General features: G+C 32.2%; 2 protein-coding genes and 1 long non-coding RNA gene across 5 annotated transcripts in view; all 3 read right to left on the bottom strand.

Annotated features, from left to right (window-relative positions):
- Positions 1–2,339: 2,339 nt before the first annotated feature.
- Positions 2,340–7,331, bottom strand: LOC127707501 (forkhead box protein J1-B-like). Of its 2 annotated transcripts, none has more exons than XM_052212078.1 (3): positions 7,025–7,331; positions 5,654–6,247; positions 2,340–4,822 (listed from the first exon to the last, which is right to left on the bottom strand). In XM_052212078.1, exons 2-3 carry the CDS (start codon positions 6,152–6,154, stop codon positions 4,046–4,048), a joined length of 1,278 nt encoding a protein of 425 aa, XP_052068038.1. In that variant the 5' UTR covers positions 6,155–6,247; positions 7,025–7,331; the 3' UTR covers positions 2,340–4,045. The 2 variants fall into 2 exon arrangements, with proteins under 2 accessions (XP_052068038.1, XP_052068039.1); XM_052212079.1 differs by lacking the exon at positions 7,025–7,331 and adding an exon at positions 6,684–6,819.
- Positions 7,332–21,472: 14,141 nt separating this feature from the next.
- Positions 21,473–22,774, bottom strand: LOC127709240 (uncharacterized). Its single transcript, XR_007985562.1, has 2 exons — positions 21,749–22,774; positions 21,473–21,555 (listed from the first exon to the last, which is right to left on the bottom strand). It is a non-coding gene; the product is annotated as an uncharacterized LOC127709240 (long non-coding RNA).
- A 722-nt stretch (positions 22,775–23,496) lies between these two features.
- Positions 23,497–26,314, bottom strand: part of LOC127709238 (prosaposin-like) — a 30,042-nt gene continuing 27,224 nt past the window's right edge. For both annotated transcript variants that reach the window (XM_052214647.1, XM_052214646.1), the window contains exon 21: positions 23,497–25,743. In XM_052214647.1, coding sequence (XP_052070607.1) covers positions 25,705–25,743 — 39 coding nt within the window. In that variant the 3' untranslated portion in view covers positions 23,497–25,704. The remainder of the gene's footprint in view (positions 25,744–26,314) is intronic.

Raw genomic sequence — 26,314 nt, 5'->3', positions numbered from 1 at the left:
TACAGACACACAAACAATATATATGGACTAATTGTTACAGGTCCAAAACATATATGGGTTTGGAACCAACACAAAAACAATTTATGGGATTGGTACAGACACAAATTTAATATATTGGCTTGATCTGGGACTATTATACTAGTATAATAGTCCCAGGCTTGATACAGATACAAATCGAACAGGCTCTAAATTAATCAGTTTTAGTTGTAATGCGTAATATAACGCAACTTCTAAGCATTACAATTATAGGACGGTGGAAGATGGTTCTGACACTCAGTACGTGGAACAGAAATGTGCATTTTATTGCAAGATTCCCATTGTTCAACTTTTACAATTTAATTTTTAAGATGGACATTATACATTGTAAGAGACAGTACGGTGACATTCCCCTTCCAGGAATACCTGATGGGGTTATGTCATTAATGTAATATTGTTTTTCAGTAAAACAAAACTTTGACTGTTACGGTATTATTATCACTGTCAATACCATTAAAACTGAAAAACTTTTCCAGCAAAATAAATGTAACGTACCATTAGAAACTATGTAAAACCTTTTGTCCTCTTTGTTGATTTGACTTCACGCACATCTTATCTATATTTCACAATTTAGGCTTTGCCATTTCGTGGGGCTGTTGAAGACTATGTTGTGACTGGCAGGATTTACGACAGGTTGAGGCCTTTGAAAACAATATGTTGATATAAGGGCTTTATCATATGATGAGCATATTGGCTACATGATGACCTGTAGGCTTAAACATAGGGCGAGGCTGCTGAAGATAATATGGTGACTTGTAGGCTTAAACATAGGGCGAGGCTGTTGAAGATTATATGGTGACCTGTAGGCTTAACATATATAGGGCGAGGCTGTTGAAGATTATATGGTGACCTGTAGGCTTGAACATAAGGGTAGGCTGTTGAAGACTATATTGTGACCTGTAGGCTTGAACATATATAGGGAGAGGCTGTTGAAGATTATATGGTGACTTGTATGCTTGAATATACGGTTAGGCTGTTAAAGATAATATGCTGACTTGTAGGCTTAAACACAGGGCGAGGCTGTTGAAGATTATATGGTGACCTGAAGGCTTAAACATATATAGGGCGAGGCTGTTGTATATTATATGGTGACTTGTAGGCTTAAACATATGGTTAGGCTGTTGAAGATTATATTATGGTGACCTGTAGGCTTGAACATATGGTTAGGCTGTTGAAGACTATATGATGACCTGTAGGCTTATCTATATGGTGAGGCTGTTGAAGACTATATTGTTTCCTGTAGGCTTCAACATATAGTTAGGCTGTTGAAGACTATATGGTGACCTATAGGCTTCAACATATGGTTAGGCTGTTGAAGACTATATGATGACCTGTAGGCTTCAACATATGGTTAGGCCGTTGAAGACTATATTGTGACCTGTTGGCTTCAACATATGGTTAGGCTGTTGAAGACTATATGGTGACCTGTAGGCTTCAACATATGGTTAGGCTGTTGAAGTTTATATGGTGACCTGTAGGCTTCAACATATGGTTAGGCTGTTGAAGACTATATGGTGACCTGTAGGCTTCAACATATGGTTGGGCTGTTGAAGACTATATGATGACCTGTAGGCTTCAACATATGGTTAGGCTGTTGAAGACTATATTGTGACCTGTAGGCTTCAACATATGGTTAGGCTGTTGAAGACTATATTGTGACCTGTAGGCTTCAACATATGGTTAGGCTGTTGAAGACTATATTGTGACCTGTAGGCTTCAACATATGGTTAGGCTGTTGAAGACTATATTGTGACATGTAGGCTTCAACATATGGTTAGGCTGTTGAAGACTATATGGTGACCTGTAGGCTTCAACATATGGTTAGGCTGTTGAAGACTATATGGTGACCTGTAGGCTTCAACATATGGTAGGCTGTTGAAGACTATATTGTGACCTGTAGGCTTGACCATATGGTGATACTGTTGAAGTTTATATGGTAGTATAAGGACTTGACCATATGGTGAAACTGTTGATGTCTATATGGTAATATTAGGACTTGATCATATGGTGAGGCTGTTGAAGTCTATATGGTAATATTAGGACTTTACCATATGGTGAGGCTGTTGAAGTCTATATGGTAATATTAGGACTTTACCATATGGTAAGGCTGTTGAAGTCTATATGGTAATATTAGGACTTTACCATACGGTGAGGCTGTTTAAAACTGTATGGTGATATTAGGACTTTAGCTTATGGTGACACTGTTGAAGAGTGTATAGTAAACTTTTGGGTTTATGTCTCAACTTACAAGTTGTTTTTTTTCAGATGTCATAAAAGCTGCATAAACAAAATCAGAATACAAGTAAATTTTCATAAATTTTATTTTCTTTTTTCATCATTTTCAACAAAAAAATAAATACTGTTAATTGCAAACCAGTCACTCCTGAAGTGCTATAGTAATGACATGATTCTCATGACTGGTGCAGATGATATCACATGATCACATGACTGGTGTAGATGATATCACATGATGGATGACATGATCACATGATTTCTTGGACGGAATCAATAATACTGAATGGAACTGGAAAGTCCAGTAATCTCTTGTCTGCTATACCTTTTTAATTTACAATCTAATAATCTCCCTTGAACTTGATAAAAATCCTTGCAGCTATCTCCTCTTGATTTTTAATCGAAAGAAATTTAAAGAGGAAAAAATCTGTTTGAAAATTTAAATCAATAAATTATAAATCATGTTGGTTATTTCAAAAGATTTTTAAATATGTTAGAAATTGGTAACATTCAAAAGAACATTAATTCTTTTTATTCCATTTAATTTTCTACATAATGTCTTAACTTAATTCAAATAAATCCAAATAAAGCCTTTCAGTAACAGCTGAATGAACATTAAGTTATTACTATCACAAGTGTAAAAATTTAAACCTGATCAAAAAGTTATCAATTTAAATATATGTTTAATCATGCAAATCAGTAAATAATTTATCACATTTTGACAATAAGATTTACAAACTTGTGACAGTTATTCCCATTGTAATGGTCAAAGGCTTACAAAAACTGCTAACTTGCAAAGGTAGAACAGACAAGAGCTTTAAGATTGAACATGATAACAAATATGGTTTATGGAGAACAATATGTGTGTCGGATCATAACGCCAAACAAATGATCATGATGATAGACAATATGTACAGAAATAAATTAATTTGCTAATTTACAAGGTCATTAAAACAACTGACCTAATTATATGTATACAATAAAATTTTGTACTGTACAAAATATACAGATAAAAAAATATATCTCAAGAAATAAATATATATATTTCATAACAAATAACAAATTTATCTAAAATGCTGGAATGTTACGCTAACAATCAAATCTCTTTCTTCATTAATTAAATGTAACTTGTAAAACAAATTAATTTGATTGCTTTTAATATCAACCATAAATGGCTACTGGCTCTTAATAAATATTTTTGGACGGATTTATTATAAGAGCATTTAGAATCCATTTTTTATGGTAATTAACATTATTGATCACAGATGATATTAGTTTAGCACTTTTAATTTTATCACAGAAAATGAATGATCATAATGTTATATGCCATGTTGGCATTTTCAGTTTTGACTAACTTGCCCTTTTCATTGGTCAATGTGTGACTAACTTGTCCTTTTCATTGGTCAATGTGTAAGCTGAAGTATGAAATGAAATGAAAATAATAGCACTTCACATTCATTTCTATATACATGTATGTATCTACATGTATGAAGTCTCTTATTTTGAACACATTATAGTAACAGTTGCAGGATATCTTAACTTTCTTTTGAATTAAAAGATTGAATTATTTTTTTCCCTCTAATTGTTAAGTGGTGAACACAAAAAGCTATATCTGAACTACTGGCACCTGGTTTTTTCTATTTCTTTTTTATAATGAGTATAGTCGATAAGCTTTGAGCAAATTTTAACACCTAATATTTAGTATTCTTATCAAAATTTCTTCAATAAATAGATAAATAAATAAATAAATAAACAAATGACTAGAAGTACACGATCATCAAGACAATTTTGGGCTCGGAATGTTTTCCAGATCGAATAAATTGTCAACATCAAATGCCTCAGCAATGTCTGCAAATGTATTACTCTCTGCCCAGGGGTGACCATCAAGAGGGTCGTGTTCCTGGACAGGTGATGAGGGAATGATAGGTGTATGAAGTCCACTGTTATGATTAATATCCATATGTTCTCCTGGATTCAGATCATCACCCCACCAATCAGGTGGTGAGATGTGAGCACCGTTTATTGTCAGATCTAATGGATCATTTGTTGTGTAATCCACTGCTATGTCTGGTGAGAGATCAGCTTGTGAAAATAAATCCTCAATACTAAAATTGTCAGAACTACATTCGGATGATGGTGGACTCATAGGATCTGATGGCACTGAATTAGATGAATCTGGCCCATCAAGTAAGTCCTCAGTTTTAATTTTAATTCCAGCTATTTCAATGTCCTGATGTAATATTGAGGTCCAGTTGAAGTCACCTTTTAATGATTCATGTTCATCATTATTGAAATGAACGACACTTTCATTTCTCAATGCTTTTCCATGACAGCTTGGCAAATAATCATCTTCAGGTTCTTTTTTAATCTTCTTTAATGGAGGAGCAGAACATGAACCCTCCCGACTATTTCTTCGTTTCTTGAACACGCCATTGTCTATCATATCGTGATAATCAGGATTAATTCTCCAGAATCCACCTTTACCTGGTTCGTCTTTCCTTCGAGGAACTTTCTGGAAACATTTGTTCAGTGACAGATTATGTCTGATGGAGTTCTGAAAATAAAAGAACAATCAATAACTTCACTATTGATGCTACAATATATACCCTGGTAATTTGATCAACAAATCAATCATGGTTATTATTTTACTTATATTATATCAGATAATGCTAAATCAATTACTCTACATCATTGCTAATTACTCTACATCATTGCTAATTACTTATGAACAATTAAACACCAGTATGTTAGCACCCTATAATATGATAAAGATGTATACAGAAAATAATCAATGTATTGTTAAGGTCATTTTGTTTTCTCTGTTGATTTTAATAAAACTTCAAATTCTACTTTATTGCAAAGGAAAACCTTTTGGGCAATGTATTCATTTTGGTTATAAAGTTTAACAAGTCAGCATTATAGCAATAATGGAATTACACGACAGATTACCTGACAACTTTATATGAAATATTGATTAAACTTCCAGGGCTATTCAAAGCATATGATGAAATTTAAATGAGATTGGTATGTAGGTAATAATTCCACATTGCATATGACCATTAATTATTGACAAGGTAAATTCATGACAAAGCTTTTTTCCCCCACTATATCCAATTAAATATGTTGAGACAAATCAGTTCAATGTTAATATTCTATCAATTTGATTTTAAAATTTATAGCATTACTATAAATGATTTCTGTCAAGAATAATTTTAGTCTAGGCTATCTTAGACCTCAAGTTCAATGCATATATATATTTATGTAATTATTCTTTTATCTAAAAATGTGTACATCTGACAATTTTCCATAGTAAAAATGCCTACAACCTGATTGATGTAAACAAAGTCACTGAAAGTTGTGTCCAATAATAAAATAAAATACTAACCTGCCAGCTAGGATCTGCCAATCTGTAGTACATAAAGTTTTCTGTAATCCAATTGTAGATGGAGGATAATGTGATTTTACTCTTCTTGGTCTCCTTCATTGCCATACAGATGAGAGTGGCATATGAGTATGGTGGCTTCACATATGGATTGGTCTTATAGTCTATTGATTCACCATTCAAACTTGTTGGAGGAGTATCACCAAGCTGAAACTTCTGCTCCATTTTACACTGAGGAGGAGAGCATGAAACGTTCAATATAGCATTCGGATTCACTTTCATGTTCTTGTTGATTTCATTATTTGCATAATTTCCAAAGGGTACTGGACTTGGAGGTGGTGTTGGTGACGTGATCTTCATGATGTTTAGATTCTGTAGCCAGTTCAAACTGGTGAGACTGTCATCTAGGTTTGATCCACCATTGCTGCAGGTGTCAAGGGGATACTTAGCCATCCAGTTTTGCCTAAATTTGACGGCTAAATTCTCCCTTGTTAGAACTGGCATCTTTCCAGTCCTATTCTGCTGGTGGAGAGCGTAAGCCTGTGGGTACTTCGTCTTGGCGGTTTAGTATGATCAATTCTAAATAAAAATTCCAACCTGAAAGATAAATTAATTCTATTTAATTTTTATTACAGATAACAGATGATGTCAATGTTTGGCATAAGAAAAAATAGAAAAACAAATTGTTCATAGAATGAGTGTTATTATGAAATGCACCATTAACATATTAACATACATTGATTAAAAAGGATTAAATCTTCTATACTTCATGTAAAGATAAATTTTGAAAATTGAAAAAATGTCATCCTTAAAATAAGCAGGTAAATTGGTCAATCCCAATGGGAATTATTATTTACCTCTGTAGTGTATTGAAGAACATATAAAACAACAATGCATGATTTAATATAAGAAGAAAAAAATCATAAATCAATTTATGCATTCTGTAAATATCTATATAAATTAATCATTATAATAGTAATATTCAAAAACAAAATATTATGTATCATTTTACACAATTAAATAAGAAAAATACCTTGAGCTCCTCTAAACTTGTTTGACTTTCAATATAGTTTAAAATAATGTACAGCTAACCCGGGACTTTATTTATGTCCAAAGCAAAACGTGTTTAATCAGAGTAAAATGTGATCAAACTTGCTCTACAAAAAGGCGTCAATACGTGTTGTCCCTTTAAATCCGTTAGATTGATTTGATTACCATTGGACTGTGAAGGACTATATATAGTATCACTGACACGTGTATTTACCTCAGAACAAACAAAATAAATTGTCAAAAACATATATGATTGAGAAAACAATGTCGAAATAAATCACTCTTTCATATTTGATTGCGACAGATTGGTTTAATCAAACTTACCTTGACGGGAAATAAAAACAACTAAAATGTGTTCACTTAATTCCTAATTAGTTTTGGATAAGCCCAGGCGTGTTCATCAACGACCGCGTTAATTAAATCAACAAATTCCTCGATTAACTGCAAGCTCAAGCTTTTATTGCTTTACGGCCTTTCAGTTTTCAAATTCATTTTGTTGATATTAAAACAAGTTGTCGATTTAGAAGACTTTTTTAGAATGAAAGCATTAACCGGGCATTGAGAAAATAAATAAAAATAGTGTGGCAACAATGTAAACCTTAGTAAACAGTCTCTTTATAATTTGCAAGTTGTTGACATTCCGCTATGGCAGCAGATAAACAATGAGGCCAAACTATGTAAAAGACAATTAATTTGATTGGACTGCAATACACATCACAACTTATCGATACAGCTATTGGCTGCGTTATTGGTTGAAAGGTCATAATGGGAATACATATTCATTCATCAAAATATTATGGTTTAAAAAACACGTTGCCGGTAAACTTTAAAACATAAATAAATCTAAATGATTTGCACTACTTCTTAGACAAGCAATGGTAGCTCTTTGTTTTCTATTTAGACAAGCCAGATGTGGATAATATCATGATACTAGTTTTTTTGTCTGTTTTGTTGCTTTGATTTTTTGGGGGGATTAAGGGGGGGGGGTATGACGGAGGGTACCATATAGGAAGGTACCATAGTCAGGAGCCTCTGGCCTTTGTTAGTCTTGTATGTTTTTTAATTTTAGTTCAATTATGTTTAGGAGTTTAGTATGACGTCCATTTTCACGGAACTAGTACACATTTTTGTTTAGGGGCCAGTTGAAGTGAGCCTCCGGGTGCGGGATTTTCTCGCTGTGTTGAAGACCCATTGGTGGCCTTCGGCTGTGTTTTTTACTCTTTGGTCGAGTTGTTGTCTCTTTGACACATTCCCGATTTCCATTCTCTACTTTATACATATATTTTTGCTGACTTTACAAATTTGTTGGTCATTGGCGAGCGTGCCAGATGGGATGCAGTAGGGGATTAACATTACTAATGATTGGGCGCAATATTTTATTACATTTGCGCGTATTCCATTTACAGGTAACATAGATAAAGATAAATCATGACAAATGTAGAATATTTCAAACTTTGAAAAAAAAAACATTATGGAAATAATGTTCAATATTTTTTTCTATATTTGTCTAAAGTCCATTCACTGTCGTTAAAAATGCACAATGAAATCAAACCTGTATTAACGGATTATGTCGATTTCATAATGTCAGAGTTGGTCCTGGACTGAGCTCAAATTCGTGAAAATAATTTAGGGCATGACCACTATCAACAGATGCCAGACGCACTACCAACGGCCCGGTATCACGTATTCAGCATGTTCATCTATTTTGTGTTTTTTGGCATTATCATGAAAATTCTACCAATCACATATATATATCAAACTAAGAGGTCTGGACACATGTGCACCTGCACGCAGAAGTTAGACTGGAGATAAAACTTGAAAACGATGGAGATTTTTCTTGAAGATGTTAGCTTAGTCATATTCATTTTGATATATATCATGATTAACTAAATTTGCCAATTACTTACCAGTAATTAAAGTTCGTTATTTATGATAATATTAAATGCTAGATAAATTAAATGCCTTTTGCACATACAAGTCACCAATTTTATTTACCATTTTTGGCATCCCGAGATACCAAAACTTCACCTTATCAGATGATTCAGCATTCAGTTGAAAAGAATAGAAAATTTTGCAGTAGTTAGATTTTCACACTTACGGCATTGTTCAACTAAGGTGAGCAAAATCAAAAGAAAAAAGAAAAGGATTCAGTGACCAAGAAGGACATGTAATGAAAAAATGTTTAAATTATCTAGATATATCGGACAATTTTTTCTTTCATGTAAATCTTTGTGTGAAATTAATTTTGACTTGTTTGAAAATGACACCAATTTTACGACAAATTTAATTTTAAAGAATGTGTTTTTATTACTGACGTCATTTAGTGTCACTTTAGTTTAATAGGATTTCGATGATTTAAAATGTTGTAATAAATAATGAAAACCAATTTGTCTTCTTTAACAGTTATTCAAACACGAGAAGATTAATAAAAATACACTTGTACAAACAAACAAATGAATCGTCTGAAGTACTGAAAATGACAGATACACACGAAGTCTAGATTTGAACAAAGAATGTTTTTTTTTTCTTTTTTTTTGGTGATTTGAAATGCAGAGCGGACTTTTGGGGAGGGGAAACCTAACTGCGCCCCATAAAATTAACAAAAATTGAAAATATACATTGTAATACCACTATACGTCCCTAACCCAACCATAAATCCCCGTATAATCACCATATAGCTGCTTATAAGAGTAGTTTGTATGATTTTGTGGCATTTTGAGAAAATAACGTGAATAACATCCATACGATGATTTACAGTTGCTTAAGTCTTTGGTGGATAACTACTTCGCAATCATACAATGATCTCTTTATTTTTATACCAAATATATTGATACTATAAATTATTCTGTAGATTAAACGATTAAAGGGTTAAAAGATTATCTAAATCTTATGTCCCTTTATGATACTTTTTTTGGAATATATAAATTTACATTAGTTCTTGTACAAGTTGCAGACAATTATTCTTACACTTGTACTGATTCTGATGCGGATTATCATTCATTTGTGCATTAAGCACTCCCTTGACGAAGTTTATCCCACAGTATTTTTACACAAAATTTAAGACGTAAGACGATCCAAATCTTTAGAATACATTTTTGAAGGCGTGTAATATATTTCCACAGAATTAGTTTTGGAGAAATTTTCATAATATGGACATTTGCAAAAATTATTGCTCTTAGGTCATCACATACAGTACAATAACAACAAGAAAAGAGTTTATATAGTGGTGGAGAATAATGCTTTGATAGCTTTGAAACCAATGTTCGTGTTTTTATTTGATGAAAGAAATCTACTTGGAAGTGCAGCTGCTGATATTTTAGTTAAAAGAGACCTGTTTCAAAGAAATACACAACTCTTATCTTGCAAGCATTCTTTGATATGGGAAGTTTAAAATTACTTTACTGTATTTGGCAAAACCTTTCGGAGTGTTGGATCCTAAATTCTCTTCAACTGCGTACTTTATTTGGCCTTTTAGATAAAACCCTTTTTTGTTGGAGCGTCACTGGTGAGTCTTTTGTAGACTGACGTTCAAAATTTTAATTCTGGTATCTATCATGAGTTTATTTACTTGTGTGTTTTTGTCGTCTGTTATCTCGATATTATCTGATTATTGAATAAAGTGTTTAATTTCGTGCTGGTGTTTATTGTGAGTTTTTTCTCTGTCTGCACTGTCACTGATCCGAGTTTTCCGAGATTGAGAACGGGAAGATTTAGAATAAATATAAACTAGTAAAAACTTTGCTACATGTTACCGATTGGACCAGGTTTAATTCATTCACAAACTGTCTGACCTCGTAGCGAGTTAAAGCTTTACATACATTCTCTACACTTTAAGTGAGATTACGTTGTTATTAAAGGTATGGTTGGATTTCCCCAAAAAGAGACACCATGCACCAGAGACCAAGGGCTATTTTAACAAGCATTGCATAATAAAAAATACTATCATTAGTTCTTATCCACAGTTAAAAAATGATCTGACCTTTTTACTTCAAATCATACATTTTATGAAATAAATATTTTACGTAAGGATTCTATGTAAGTGTATTTAATGATTTAACTATGTATTAGTTAGTCGAATTGAAACTATTTTTTTCTTTATTTCAGGCAAATTACGTATGACAAAGGTCAACATAATGTAATCAACAATGATCAACAATAGACAAGTATCCATAAAATAGTCTATGAAAAGTTGTGAACAATGACAGAGACGTGCTGTCGAAGAACTGCCATCAACACTTCACTCCATAAATAGTCAAACCTTTAAGATTTGACAAAAAAAAAACAACGGACGAGGTTCTAGACTTGGGACAGCCACATAAACATGTGGTAGGGTTCTAGACTTGGGACAGCCACATAAACATGTGGTAGGGTTCTAGACTTTTCTAGACTTGGGACAGCCACATAAACATGTGGTAGGGTTCTAGACTTGGGACAGCCACATAAACATGTGGTAGGGTTCTGTTTATGTTTTAGATCACCACCTTCCCTTTTTAATATCGGGGAATGGAACATAAATGAATGCATATGAGACAACACGGCCCGGGATAAACTCAGACACCCTTTTTAATATCGGGGAATGGAACATAAATGAATGCATATGAGACAACACGGCCCGGGATAAACTCAGACAAAGTATAAAAAGAGAGTTTGGACGATTAGATGTTATATTTCACATAAAAGTATCCTTTATACAGATACAGATATAGATAATTTTATTAACCAATTAAGGTGTCCTTTGAAGGGCAGATGAAGTAAAACACTAAACAATAAACTAATACAATAAATTGGTTCATAAGAATAATAATTGTATTAATTGTACAAAAAAAAAACCTTCAAACTTCATCATGAAAAAAGTCTTATATTGCTGCATTTGCAATCATAGCGCCGTATCTTTACAGTATACAATATTGTATTTGAAGTTTTCCAAGCCCAAAGTTAAATTAATGGATGGTCGCAAATATCTGTTTACTGGCTACGCTGACTCGGGAGTTTGACAATGAGATTTAACTTAAAACACCCGAAAATAACCACCAAACACCCAAAAACAAAGCTGGGACCAATAAATAACGTATTTAACAAAAAAGAAGTCATGCTCCTTCCTAATGATTTTCTTTCTAGTTTTAACATGAAATAGCTACGGGAAACTTCTTTTACTTCAAAGAATAATGTCAAAAACCGTAACTCTGTACTTTTATTGTGTACATTGATAATTAACTTTTGGAATCAATTGATTAAAGTTATATCATTTATACAATTATAAATAATTATTTGATAACGGAAAGAAAGCAATTATTCGTATACCCTGGGGCATAATATTAGGTCCCACGTTTAATGAAAATAAGTAATCACCACCAAGACATTGTTAAAATTTGTAATTTCACCATTCTTAACATCAAAGTAATTTTTGCCTTATTTTTTTATGTAAATCTTATGTAATATCAATTGAGTTCAATGCTTTTTTTTCTGGAAAATTATAAAATAAAAATTCAATACCATTAAATGTCCTCTTTCCAACCATATAATCAAAGCAAATTCAGTGCTGTGTGATTCAGCCAATTTTCAGCTAGTCAGACATTTTTTTTGATCCAAATTTGAATATCTTTTTTCATTATACCAACTCCTGAGAAACATTTCAAGACATCCATCAGAACTTTGGATAAGTGATTTTGGCCAAAGATGAAGAATTTCTCAATACTGATGCACAATTTAGAAGGTGCACTGATTTTCCACATCTGTTTTCTTAACATTTTTTAATTTTATAATTTTGATATGGATGAAAATAAGAATTTCCAGAACGAGACATTAAAAATGTACCTTTTCACAACAGCAACAAAGTATTAAGTATTAATTAAAAAATTGGTGTTCATTCTTCATTAATTTCTTAAAAAAACAATACATTTCCTGTTTACCAATATACCTGCACAGATACCTTATACTGTTAACATAATGGTAATGAAACAAATAGAAAACGCTCACGTTCGAGTTTACAGTTATGCATTGTATTTTTAATTTTTATTGTTTTAAGCAAATTACTGAAAATTTTTACTTGATTTCATCTAGATTATTGATTACTATCCCTTGATTGCATTTTCTTCTACATATTTCATATTTTGTCTCTTCTTTGAAAAATCATCTTATTAACCCTCAATAATTCATCCTTGACACATATATAAAAGAGTAATTTTATGTAGTATGGATCAAAAATTATTATAGGAATACTATTGAGGTCAAGAATATTGTGTATTGAGCTGTATAATATATTGTTATTTCTGTGTATAATGTCTTGTTTCAATTAATATGTGACACTATAATAAATACATTTTGTTCTTTATTCTATAATAAAGTATGTTTAATTATGTAATTATGTAATACAGAAATATTAACTGTGGTCAATTAAAATTGTCAGTACCTGGTATATTGGTACATTTAATGCTCACACCTTTGAATGAAATTGTTTATAAATCATGACAATTGTCAATCATTCTGGTATTGTAGCAGTACTCTTATTTTGCACAGGAAAGAATTGGAATAATAGTATTTAAAAAAAGTGTGGGCATCAACTTTGATATCAATACACAGCTTGTTCTAAATTTCATTCCTATTCCTTACACAAACAGAAGATACTCATAAAACACTTTCATAATTTTTGCCAACTGCTTAAATTTGATATTTCACCTTTTCACATTAATTCATAAATAGTTATATTTTATAAATTGTTGATTTACAAAGGAACTATATGCAAGTGCATGTATATTTAAAATAAAGTAGCTGTTCGACCAATCTTTTCTTAATTTTAGGACAAATAACATGTCATAAGTTGGCAGTAGATGATTGAAATAGTGTATAAAGTTTCTGCAAGTCATAAAAACACATAATAAGTTGCATGATATGTCTTCAACTTAGAATTCTGTACCATCTCAAAAGCACATAGATCCAGCATGGCTGAATCAACAAGAGTGCACACGCTGATATGTCTCACCTTCTTTACTAACCATTGATTTTATGTTGATAGTCCTAAATGTAAAGCTTTACAACAAGTAACACATAAACTTAACATGATCCAAGAAAATGAGGTCAAGGTCAGATAAACCAAACGAGAAATACATGTACACCTTACAATCATTCAATAAATCAAACATAGTTGACCTATTGCTTATAGTTTCTAAGAAACAGTCTTAACCAAGAAAACTTAACATTGACCAATGAACCATGAAAATGAGGTCAAGGTCAGATGAACCATGCCAGACAGACATGTACACCTTACAATCAATTTATGCATTAAATATAGTTGACCTATTGCTTATAGTATCTAAGAAACAAACTTAACCATGAAAACTTAACATTGACCAATGAACCATGAAAATGAGGTCAAGGTCAGATGCTACCTGTCAGACCGGCATATACACCTTACAATCCTTCCATACAACAAATATAGTTGATCTATTGCCTATAGTTGAAGAAAAACAGACCAAAACACAAAAACTTAACACTGAGAAATGAACCGTGAAAATGAGGTCAAGGTCAAATAAAACCTGCGAGACTGACATGTACATCATAAAATATTTCCATACACCAAATATACCATGAAAATGATGTCAAGGTCAATTGACACCTACCAGTTGGACATGTACACCTTACAATCATTCCATATACCAAATATAGTAGACCTACTGCTTACAGTATCTGATATATGGACTTGACCACGAAAACTTAACCTTGTTCACTGATCCATGAAATGAGGTCGAGTTCAAATGAAAATTTTCTGAAGGGCATACTAAATATAGTTATCCTATTACTCATAATAAGAAAGAAATTAACATTACAAAAAATGTTGACTTTTTTTCAAGTAGTCACTGAACCATGAAAATGAGGTCAAGGACAATGGACATATGACAGACGGAAACTTCGTAACATAAGGCATCTATATACAAAGTATGAAGCACCCAGGTCTTCTAGCTTCTAAAATATGAAGCTTTTAATAAGTTAGCTAACGCCGCCACCGCCGGATGACTATCCCTATGTCGAGCTTTCTGTGACAAAAGTCGCAGGCTCAACAAAAATCATAAATAATAAATTCTCAACCAAAAAAATAATGTAAAAACCATGAACCTTTTTTTCAATAATTTGCTTGGAGAATAAAAAAAATTCTCTAACCTGGAACAAAAATTAATAAATTAAAGACTGAATTTGTTTTATTTTTTTGTTGTATTCGTTATTTATAATTATTGACAAGGTTTAACTAGTTTTTGAAATCTTAAAGAAGTAAGGCCAATAGCCTTAAAGCGGTAAGGCAAATTCCCCTAAAGAGATGGGGCAAATTTCCCATAAAGAGGTAGGACCAAATTCCCCTAAATTCATTTCACAAAAGGGCCACTTTCACAAATTTCTTCAACATTTACTTAAACCAGAGACATGTCTCTGCTAAAACTTACAGTATAGCAGCTTTATATGTGCACATTCTCATTCTGAACATGCAGGGTTCTTTTGCCTCTGGACGTTAAACAAACAATCCTATCTACCTGTATGAGGTTCAATCCTATTTACCTGTATGAGGTTCAACAACATTATGCCGTATTTCTAAACATCACATGTTGCATAATTATAATTGCTTATAGATGGCCAGAAATAGCAAATTTTGACTATTTATCCAAAAATATAACAGGACATTCTAAATAAAAAAAATCTATCAGAAGTACATAAAGTAAAGGGATGTTTTGTCTTTTATATGTAGATTAATTCATTTGGTTAAATCGGATGCAAAATTTTATAAAATCCGGTATAATTTGTTATATTTTATCAAAATTTACAATGCTTTGATTGAGTTAAGCTATTTCAGTTGATATTTTATAGTGTGTTTTTTTTATGTTGTGATGTTACACTATTGTTTCAGAAAAAGGGTGAAGGTTTGGTACCATTAAAACGTTTAAACCCGCTGCTTTTGTTTGCACCTGTCCTAAGTCAGGAATCTGATGTTCAGTAGTTGTCGTTTGTTGATATGGTTCATAAGTGTTTCTCGTTTCTCGTTTTTTATATAGATTAGACCGTTGGTTTTTCCGTTTGAATGGTTTTACACTAGTAATTTTTTGGGGCCCTTTATAGCTTACTGTTCGGTGTGAGCCAAGGCTCCGTGTTGAAGACTGTACTGTGACCTATAATGGTTTACTTTTATAAATTTTGACTTGGATGGAGAGTTGTCTCATTGGCACTCATACCACATCTTCTTATATCTATGAATAACATTTTATGGATGCATGCAAAAGTGATGCAAGGTCCTTATTATACAGTCGCTTCAATATTCAAATTACACTAGGTTTAATTTAAGTAAACTTAATTGATTTGAATCTGTGAGTGAAATAAAATCAGGATGAATTGGCCTTACCCATTAGAAATAATAATACACATTATGAATATGAAGGTTTACAAATTTATCATGTCAAATACATTTAATCCCAGACTGTCTGTAAATGTTAACTGTAAAAAACTAAGTCCATCTATCAAAATAAATGGGGAATGTGTCCATGGGACACAGAATGAGATGATGCTCCCGCTTGCATATAACATTATAAAGGGACATAACTCAAGAACTGTAAAAGTGACACTACCCAAATTTAAACTTGATCGGAGTTTTGTGGTAATAAATATTGTGTATAAGTTTCATAACATTTGGTCGAGGAAAACTAAAGTTAGAGAACGGAAACGAAACGTAAAGGACATAACTCTAGAACGGTAAAAGTGACACCACCCAAATTCAAACTTGATCTGTGTTTTGTGGTAATAAGCATTGTGTATAAGTTTCATAACATTTGGTTGAGGCAAACTAAAGTTAGAGAACGGAAACGAAAAATTCAGCATTTTTTCCATTTGTAAAGAGGCATAACTCTAGAACGGTAAAAGTGACGCCACCAAAATTCAAACTTGATCTGTGTTTTGAGGTAATGAGCATTGTGTTTAAGTTTCATAACATTTGGTTGAGGCAAACTAAAGTTAAGAGAACAGAAACCATTTTTGGGACGTACAGACGGACAAGGATAAAACTTAATTCCCCCTCCGTTACAGCGGGGGCATAAAAATACCGAAAATGAAAGAAATATATTTTCAAAAGATTGCTTCAGACATTATCTCTTAATCATAAATAAATGGGGAATGTGTCCATGGGACACAGATGATGCCCCCGCTTCCGTATCATATAAAGTTATAAAGGGACATAACTGAAGAACGGTAAAAGTGACACTACCCAAATTTGTACTTGATCTGAGTTTTGTGGTAATAAGTATTGTGTATAAGTCTCATAACATTTGGTTGAGGCTAACTTTAGAGAACGGAAACGAAAAATTCAGCAATTTTTCCATTTGTAAAGGGGCATAACTCTAGAACAGTAAAAGTTACACCACCAAAATTCAAACTTGATCTGTATTTTGTTGTTATAAGCATTGTGTATAAGTTTCATAACATTTGGTTGAGGCAAACTAAAGTTAGAGAACGGAAACCAACTTTGGGACGTATGGACGGACAAGGGTAAAACTTAATGCCCCCTCCGCTACAGCGGGGGCATAAAAAGCTTCAGCCAAAGTTTCATAAAATTTTATGAAGGTTTGACAAAGTAATTGATATGTGTAACAAACTTTAATCTCATACTGTATCTACTTGTAAACTGTAAAAATAAGTAAGTTCATTTATCTTAAAAATATGGAAAAATGAAAATAAATATTTTCAAAATTTGCTCTGGATACTGTCTTTTGGTCATAAACAAGTTTCTGTCCAAATTGCCTAAAACTCCATGAAGGTTTAACAAAGTAATTGATGACTGAAAAAACTTTAACCTCAGACTAAATCTGAATGTTAACCGTAAAAAAACAAAGTCCATTTATCAGTAAAATACAGAATTTATTTTCAAAATTTTGCTCTAGATACTGTTTTTGGTCATAAACAAGCTTCTGTCCAAATTTCATAAAATTCCAGCCTGAACCTAAATGTTGAGGCCACCGACTACGACGTGACGATCGAATCTGGGATCACTATGTCTCGCTTTTGCGACATAAATGTCACAGGCTTGAAAATAAGGAGATGTGGTATGATTGCCAATGAGACAACTATTCACCAAAGTTCAAATAAAGTGGATGTAAGCAATTATAGGCAACTGTATGGCCTTCAACAATGAGAAAACACATACTGTATAGTCGGCTATAAAAGCCCCGACATGAAGTTTATGAAACAATTTAATTGAAGCCAAGATTATTTTAAATTCATGAGCTTCTGTGATTGAAATTTCATTCCCTCACCAGAGCTTTATGAATACCCTGTTCTAAATGGGACCATACCCGGCCCTCTAGTGGAATTTTCCTAGCATTAGGTTGTCTAGCCACATCTACAATAAGGAGTCAGACAAGGACCCAGTTCCATGTAATATATATGCCTACAAAATGTTTCTGGTCACATATATGAATTCTTACTGCTTCACTGGTCTTTGCTCTTTGTTGAAGATGTGATATTTAATTCACCAGAGAATAGACAAATTATGCAACCTCACATTAATGTTGATGAATGTCTCTGTTCATTATTTATGTTTAATTTACTGTTTTGTCAGCGGTACAAATTCAAAAACAATTTTGTAGGACAAAAAGACCCATCATATAGTTGGATGTTTACATTGAAAGAAATACATTGCATCGCAATCAAGTGGAAAATCCTTGCATTGGAATCATCAAGAAAAATCTAGCTTTGAAACTTTGTACTTTTCCTTCCTGTCAATCAAATTTTGTCAGGGAAGTCCATTTCATATATTTGCAGTGATCTGTTGGTATGGCAAATCCCACATATTGCTATGGAAACAACAAATAATTGGCATTTTGTAAGAAATATTTTGTCTAAGTTACATAGAATTCCAGTCAATAGAAATAAGAAGATGTGGTATGAGTGCCAATGAGACAACTCTCCATCCAAGTCACAATGTGTTATACAATGCTCCGCAGGGCGCAGCTTGATACGACCCCAGAGGTCGAACCCTGAACAGTTGGGGCAAGTATGGACACAACATTCAAGCTTGATACAGCTTTGCATTTGGATTGTGATTAAATATTTGACACAGCATAGGTTTCTGACACAGAATGAATGTGGTCTAAGAACTTAAAAATTTTAAATTGGACATTCACCTATTATGGTCCAATATCCAAAATCTAAATACATGGTTAGATTCAGCATATCAAAGAACCCCAAGAATTCAATTTTTGATGAAATCAAACAAAGTTTAATTTTGGACTCTTTTGACCTCAATGTGGACAAAGTTGATAACAGGGCCCAAAAATCAAAAATCTAAATACATGGTTAGATTAAGCATATCAAAGAACCCCATATATTCAATTTTTGTTGAAATCAAACAAAGTTTAATTTTGGACCCTGATTTGGACCAACTTGAAAACTGGGCCCATAATCAAAAATCTAAATACATGTTTAGATTCAGCATATCAAAGAACCCTTAGAATTCAATTTTTGTTAAAATCAAACTAAGTTTAATTTTGGACCCTTTGGACCTTAATGTAGACCAATTTGAAAACGGAACCAAAAATTAAGAATCTAAATACACGGTAAGATTCGGCATATCAAAGAACCACAATAATTCAATTTTTTATGAAATCAAACAAAGTTTAATTTGGGACCCTTTGGACCTCAATGTGGACCAATTTAAGAACGGGGCCCAAAATCCAAAAACTAAATACACGGTTAGATTCAGCATATTAAAGAACCCCAAGAATTCAAGAATGAAACCCCATTGAAATTGGTCAAGAAATAAGCAATTAATACGAAGTATCTTCTTTTGCACAATACTGTGCAATTAAATATTTCTTGCTATTGCGCAATACTGTACAATTGACAATTTCTTGCTATTGCGCAATATTGTGCTATTGGATATTTCTTGCTATTGCACAATACTGTGCAATTGAAGATTTCTTGCTATTGTGCAATACTGTGCAATTGAAGATTTCTTGCTATTGTGCAATACTGTGCAATTGAAAATTTCTTGCTATTGCACAATACTTATTATATAATAATTTACACATCCTGTTTGGTGTGTATCTCCTACCATATCATTATTATTTGCTTTTAAATATAAATCAGAAATAACCAACTTAAAATGGAAAATTTTAAAAGAAAAAAAAAGGAAAAAAAGAAAAAAAAGGAAACCCCCCCCCCCCCCCAATTTTTAGAACCCCCTTATGATTCATCACCCCCAAACTCAATCCCAGCCTTCCCTTCATGGTATGGTACCTTGCAGTACAATTTCAGAGAGATCCATACACTTGAACACAAGTTATTGTCTGGAAACTAGAATCAAAGAGCTGAAAGCTCTGAGGAAAAATGACGCCACTGTCTCTAATATTGTGATATTTTTTATGCAAGTCTTGATTTTCACATACCGTAATAAGTTTAACATTGCAACATGTCTCGTAAGCATATAATTGATATTCGTATATGTGTCTGCTTTTTCAGTACAAATGAATAGGTCAAGACTACCTGAATGATCTACAGTATCCAATTACTACTGGCTGTTTTTTTGTATAAATAAATAGGTCAAGACTACCGGAATGATCTACAATATCCAATGACTACTGGCTGTTCTTTTGTACTAATAAAAAGGTCAAGACTATTTGAATGATCTACAATATCTAACGACTACTGGCTGTTCTTTTGTACATATAAATAAAGACTACCTGAATGATCTAAAGTATTCTAAGTAATGTGATTTTTTTCTTGCAATTACATTTTTCTAAATCAAGAATATAGACTACTAGTATCCTTTTCAAACCAAATGATTATGAAGAGCCTGTTGTTAGCAAGCTCTTATACCCCACATACTCATTAAATAAGTTACTAGTGACCTAGTAATTTCTGTTACTTGAATACTTCCATGCTTGAAGCAAATTATATTTCTGTATATTTAGACAATAGTATAATATTGTTTTACTAGTTTTATATCACCTTGAAGATTAGACAAATAGGGATACTCCTTCGATTTTTTATTTCATGTCAGTCAGGTCGCTTTATATGAAACTTGAAACCACTTCTCTGCCATATTGTTATTTTATAACAACTCTGCCCTTGACCATGTTGACCCATGTAATTGATATTCATTCTTTAACCATATATCATAGTCAGTTAGTTTTTGATTTTGCACTCCCACACCACCTTTCATGTCTTTCAGGTCAAATGTCTGTCTCCATTTAAGTTAATGACATTGAACAATGATGGTATTAGTCACAATTTCAATAGTGATAATGCTGTTCTCGTGGGTCACCATATATTCAACTTGGGTAGCATTCCAGTTATTGAAATTTGTGTCAGATTAGAACAATGATCTAGATCTTTAGGAATGGATCTTATAATTTAATATGGAGCCATAGTATGGGACCCCTACACGGTAACAAAAAAAAAACAAGCTTGAAAGGATACAATGTCAAGCGGCAAAATATATCTCCAGAGATTACAAGTCAAAAGAGGATGGACGGGATACGTCTCTAAAATGCTTGCTGAACTGGAACTACAGCAAGATCTCCAGACAAGACGAATAAAGCGTTGAAGCCAGAAGGTAATATTTATGTAAAAAGTAGTTGAGGGGCTGATTCCCGCTATTGAACCATACTGTCATTCTATAATATCATTGCGTAAGTATTTCTGTATTGGCCTTGTCATTGGTCCATGTCTTGGGTGTATTGGTCTGAGGCGAAGCGGAAGGCCAATACTGCTGGCCGAGGACCAATAATAAGGCCAATACAGAAATACACGTAATAGTATCTTTATTAATTAACTACAGTGTTACAATATTTTTTTTATTTCATTTCACAAGAGATAAACATTTTTACCTTGAAGTGGAACTATCCAAATCTCAGTTTCCTTTTATAAGATGCAATATCTAATGATTCGGTGCCGTTTGACTGCTGGTCGAGAACCAATAATAAGGCCAATACAGAAATACACGTAATAGTATCTTGATTAATTAACTACAGTGTTACAATATTTCTTTTATTTCATTTCACAAGAGATAAACATTTTTACCTTGAAGTGGAACTATCCAAATCTCAGTTTCTTTTTATAAGATGCAATATCTAATGATTCGGTGCCGTTTGAAGTATCTTCAGCCTTTTCTCATCTGATGAATTTTTCTACCCTTTCCAGTCACTATAAAGTGTTACAACTTTAATTTAGACACAACACATAAATTGTAATTGGAAAGGTACTGCCATTGCATGTGTAATGCAAATATATTTAAAAAAAATAATAATGTAAGAGTTGAAATTGATACAACTATCCATAAGCCAATTGACCAAAGAACGAAGATTTGCACAATTACAGAATGCATATGCCTGGTTCGGGTTTAAAAATAAACGACCGTTTAAATACAAAACATGAGAAGCGACAGTAAACAGTAAAAATCGATTTGTACAATCGACATGATGAAATTATGAGGTCGTCAAGAAATGAACTTTGTGATAATATACTCGTTCCCCAAACCTGAAATAATCCCATCGTCTACTTTCAAAATGCTTTTTAAATGAATGGGACCGTCTTTAACCTAAAATATATGCCATACTGAACGTTTCATCTTGTTTATGGTGAGTAAACCTGCGTCTTACAAACAACTGTTTACTTTCAGTTTGAGTTTATCGTGACTTACGATCTAAAAACTAGAGACGTTCCGAAATCCTGTTTTGTAAACAAAGATTCATACGCACCGCGTGGGTATAACCGTATTACTAATTTCCGATTTTTAAAATCTTCGTAAATCTGGATAAAGACCAGTTTCTATCCAATGGATATCAAAATGATTCCGATTTTCACTTTTTTTAATGATTGTAAAGTTGAAATGGCATGAAAGGCTGACATTATTTAGGAGAACTATTTTGTCTAGCGATTGCTGATCATTGGAGGGTAAAAAGTCCAACACCATAACAAAACGGATCTATTTATCATGTAAATATGAAAAATATAACAAAGGGATAGCTCCAAATACCATTTAATAACAAAAAACTTATGCACAGGTCAAGATATCTTTTTGGTAAATAAATTAAAGTATGTAAACTGTAACCGTCCGACTACAACACTTTGTTCGAGTGTAGCGTAATACAAGCAGATTCCAGTTAGTATGTAAAATAGTAAATATGAAACCGAGTGCGGTAGGCGGAGGCAATAATCGACTTCCGTAAGTTCTGGTCAATGGTATCGGAAACATGCCGCTGATAGCGTCATTTTCCCAAAAATGCTTATTTTTGGCCCCTTTTTGGCCCCCAATTCCTAAACGTTTTGGCAATTACCCCCAAACTCAATTCCAGCTTTCCCTTTGTGATATGGAACCTTGTAGTACAATTTCAGAAAGAAAAATGCTTGTTTTTTACCCCTTTTTTGGCCCCTAATTTCTAAAATTTTGAGGCAATTACCCCCAAAATCATTTCCAGCATTCCTTTTGTGGTATTGAACCTTGTGGTAAAATTTCATAGAGATCCATTCACTTAAACTAAAGTTAGAGTGCGAAAACCAATGTGTCTTCGGACGACGACGACCATGACGACGCCAACGTCATACCAATATACAAGTAATAATACGACCACAAAAATTTTTGCGGTCGTATAAAAAGTAAAAAACAATTATAGGTCAAAGTACGGCCTTCAACAGGGAGCCTTGGCTGACACCGAACAGCAAGCCTTAATTATTATTGTTAATGGCTTAATAGGAGGAATTTTGGATACAAATTGCAGTACTAGAAGCAAACACAGCATTTTTGGAGGGGGTGGTATAAAACAAGTAGGTTAGAGAAAGGAATGTTTTATTGCAAAACAGCCGTAACAATGTTACGGTAACATACATACGCAATAACAAAGTTTTCAAATCATACATCAAAATCAATATCGTCATTAGTAAAGGGAAATAACTGGTGTTTACTACCTTTAACATATTGTTACCAGCACAATATTTCAGAAATGTTACTGCTGAAATGATTGATGTACAATCAAATGAAATTATACATTTCTAGATTTTAAAGGAATCTTCTTCATCAGTTAAATTTCTGCAGAAAACATTACAAAGTATTTATGATGTTTTATAGGCCAGGAACATTACATTTGTTCAAAATAAAACTTCTGGTTTGATTTATTTTCAATACATTATATATCGACCACCATATTATGATCCCGATAACTTAGATAAGATTGAATTTGATCAATGAGAGTGTTGGTCCTGTCAAAAGCTAAGACATTTATTATCAAGGCAAAGAAAGAAGATTTTTTCTTTTATTCAAAGCAGAGATACCTATGTTAAACTGTGCTATTCTAAAGTTTGTTCATAAATGCAAAATAGCTATGATGACTAAATTATAAGCTATAGATTGAAAAGACCTTTGCTGGAGTATTTTTGTTAGTTACATGTAAAAAGTTTTTTAATGAGAACATATTCTGATATATTTGTATACACATCAAACTGTATAATGTTAAACAAAATCAATATATTGACCCCTATATGGAAATTTCCAAATATTTTTGTCTTTTCTATAAAAATGAAAAAAATATACACATATACTTATGTATTTTGGTATAAGTCGATGAGACAACTCGTTGACACAAAAAACCTACAAGACAATTGAAGGTATGATTACTTTGGTGGTTTTTTTCCCATTTTAAACACTGAACAATTACTAAAAAACATAATTTTTTCTGTGATTTATTTTTATCTGTAAAATCTGAATGAGATCTCTATATCAACACATTAAACTTCTGATATGGTAATGACAAGCTGTTCAATTAAAGGGGGAATAACTATTATAGTTAACATAATGAAAATCTCATCAAATATTTACAAAGTATTTACACATTATTTGCAGCACATATGTTGCTGTTGTGCTATTACAAATGTCATAAATTATCCTCAACCACTGGGAATAATCTATAACTTAATTTCTACATAAATTCATCTAAACTCCTATTTAAATATCAACTCATCAAATAACTGCAAACTAAAGGATTTCGTGTATTATGTGTAATTACTACCAAGACACCACAAATGCTTAAATTCAAGTAGACGTTTTTATTACTATAAAAGATCTTTTCATTTTTCAATATGCAGCATAGTCTTCATCACTAGGCTGTCATTTCCTGTATCATTATACAATGTTAAATCTGATCTATAAAAATGCATAGGGATTATACCGGTAGTCATATTATGAGACTCAATTCTTACAAAGGCTATAAAAATGTAATCCTTGTCAATTCATTAAAGTGTGGTCAGGGAGTATTTCATTTATTTATATTTTACTTTAAACAGTCATAATTATATTCATGTGCTTGTACTATTTTTTTTAATGTAAATAAGTCTTTTTTATTTAACAATTTTTTAACTTTTTACTTCCTACAGATAGATATGGATGTGAAACAAGATATTTTCATACAAAACTTTAAAGTATAAATAGTAATTGTCCATCAAAATGAATATAAAATTTTTAAAGCATGTTAATATTCTGTAAAGTATAAATACATTAAAACAAATATTTACAAGCAGTACTTTTCCTAAAGAAATAAGTTCATTACAAAAGTTCATCACAATAGTGCTTTCTACTGCATATTCAACATCTTCATTGTATAAAACTCAAATGTAAATTATGCAAATTCAGTTTGTGATTATTCCTCTTTTTATCATAATTTCTTTCATTTCTTTATGAATTAACAGACAAAATCTTTTAAGATATTCCCTTCCCTTAAATTGCAAATTAACGATTTTAATAAATCAATTTATATATTACAATTTTTGTAGTCTTTAGAATACAGATCTATCATTGGACGCAGTATTAGCATATTAAAAATACAAAGGAAGCTTCCTTATAAAAAATTCTTGGTCTTATGGAAACTTGATATATTTTCTTTAAAGAATAAAATAATATATTTTTAATAACAACTGTTAAGAGATATAATTCAAATGCACTGTAAAGTGGAGATGTCATGTTAGTTGTGTTGGTTTTAAGTCAGATCTTATTTTCTACTCCATACATCCTTGCAGTGTTCAACCATCTACAATATAAAACAATATTGATAAAAATCTTGTGGATTTTTTTCTAAACATTTTACCAATTGAAAAATACATATTATTTTTGTACACAAAGCAGTTTCTTGACTACCTTTTAACAGATACACTTACTTAAGGTTTAAGATTGGAAATCCAAATTCACATATAACATTTTAAGGAGATGACAGTACTGCATTTGAAGATTTCAGTTTTTAACTTTTTGATTGTAGAAAATTCAGTTTACTGTATGCCATAAATCAGACATTTGCAACCATTGCATATATTTGATGCCTGAAAATCTTCAAAAACAATACTATTCTCACAATTTTTATGTAACTGAAAGAAAACACTTATAACCAATCAGTTAATCAAAGTGCTTGTAAGCACTGAAGGGTAAAGATTGCTTTAATTTATCAGTGGGAAGTAAAATTAAACATTGCATTGAATAAAGCATTGGTTGTAGTTGATTCAACTACAATTATGGACAAAGGAAGACAACTCCAATTTTAAAGATTACTTTAACAATGACATCATTGATATTTTTAGAACAGATATTAGATTCCTGCACCTTGCACA

This window comes from Mytilus californianus, unplaced genomic scaffold (assembly GCF_021869535.1).
Source record: "Mytilus californianus isolate M0D057914Y unplaced genomic scaffold, xbMytCali1.0.p SCAF_7, whole genome shotgun sequence".
NCBI classification, from domain to species: Eukaryota; Metazoa; Mollusca; class Bivalvia; order Mytilida; family Mytilidae; genus Mytilus; species Mytilus californianus.
This window is presented reverse-complemented; position numbering and strand designations above follow the sequence as displayed.

Excerpts from the sequence above, each read along its gene's own strand:
- LOC127707501 (XM_052212078.1), bottom strand. The coding sequence starts at position 6,154 with ATGCCAGTTCTAACAAGGGAGAATTTAGCCGTCAAATTTAGGCAAAAC. Across the intron at positions 4,823-5,653 it reads TGGCAGATCCTAGCTGGCAG|AACTCCATCAGACATAATCT; the intron begins GTTAGTATTTTA and ends TTTTATTTTCAG.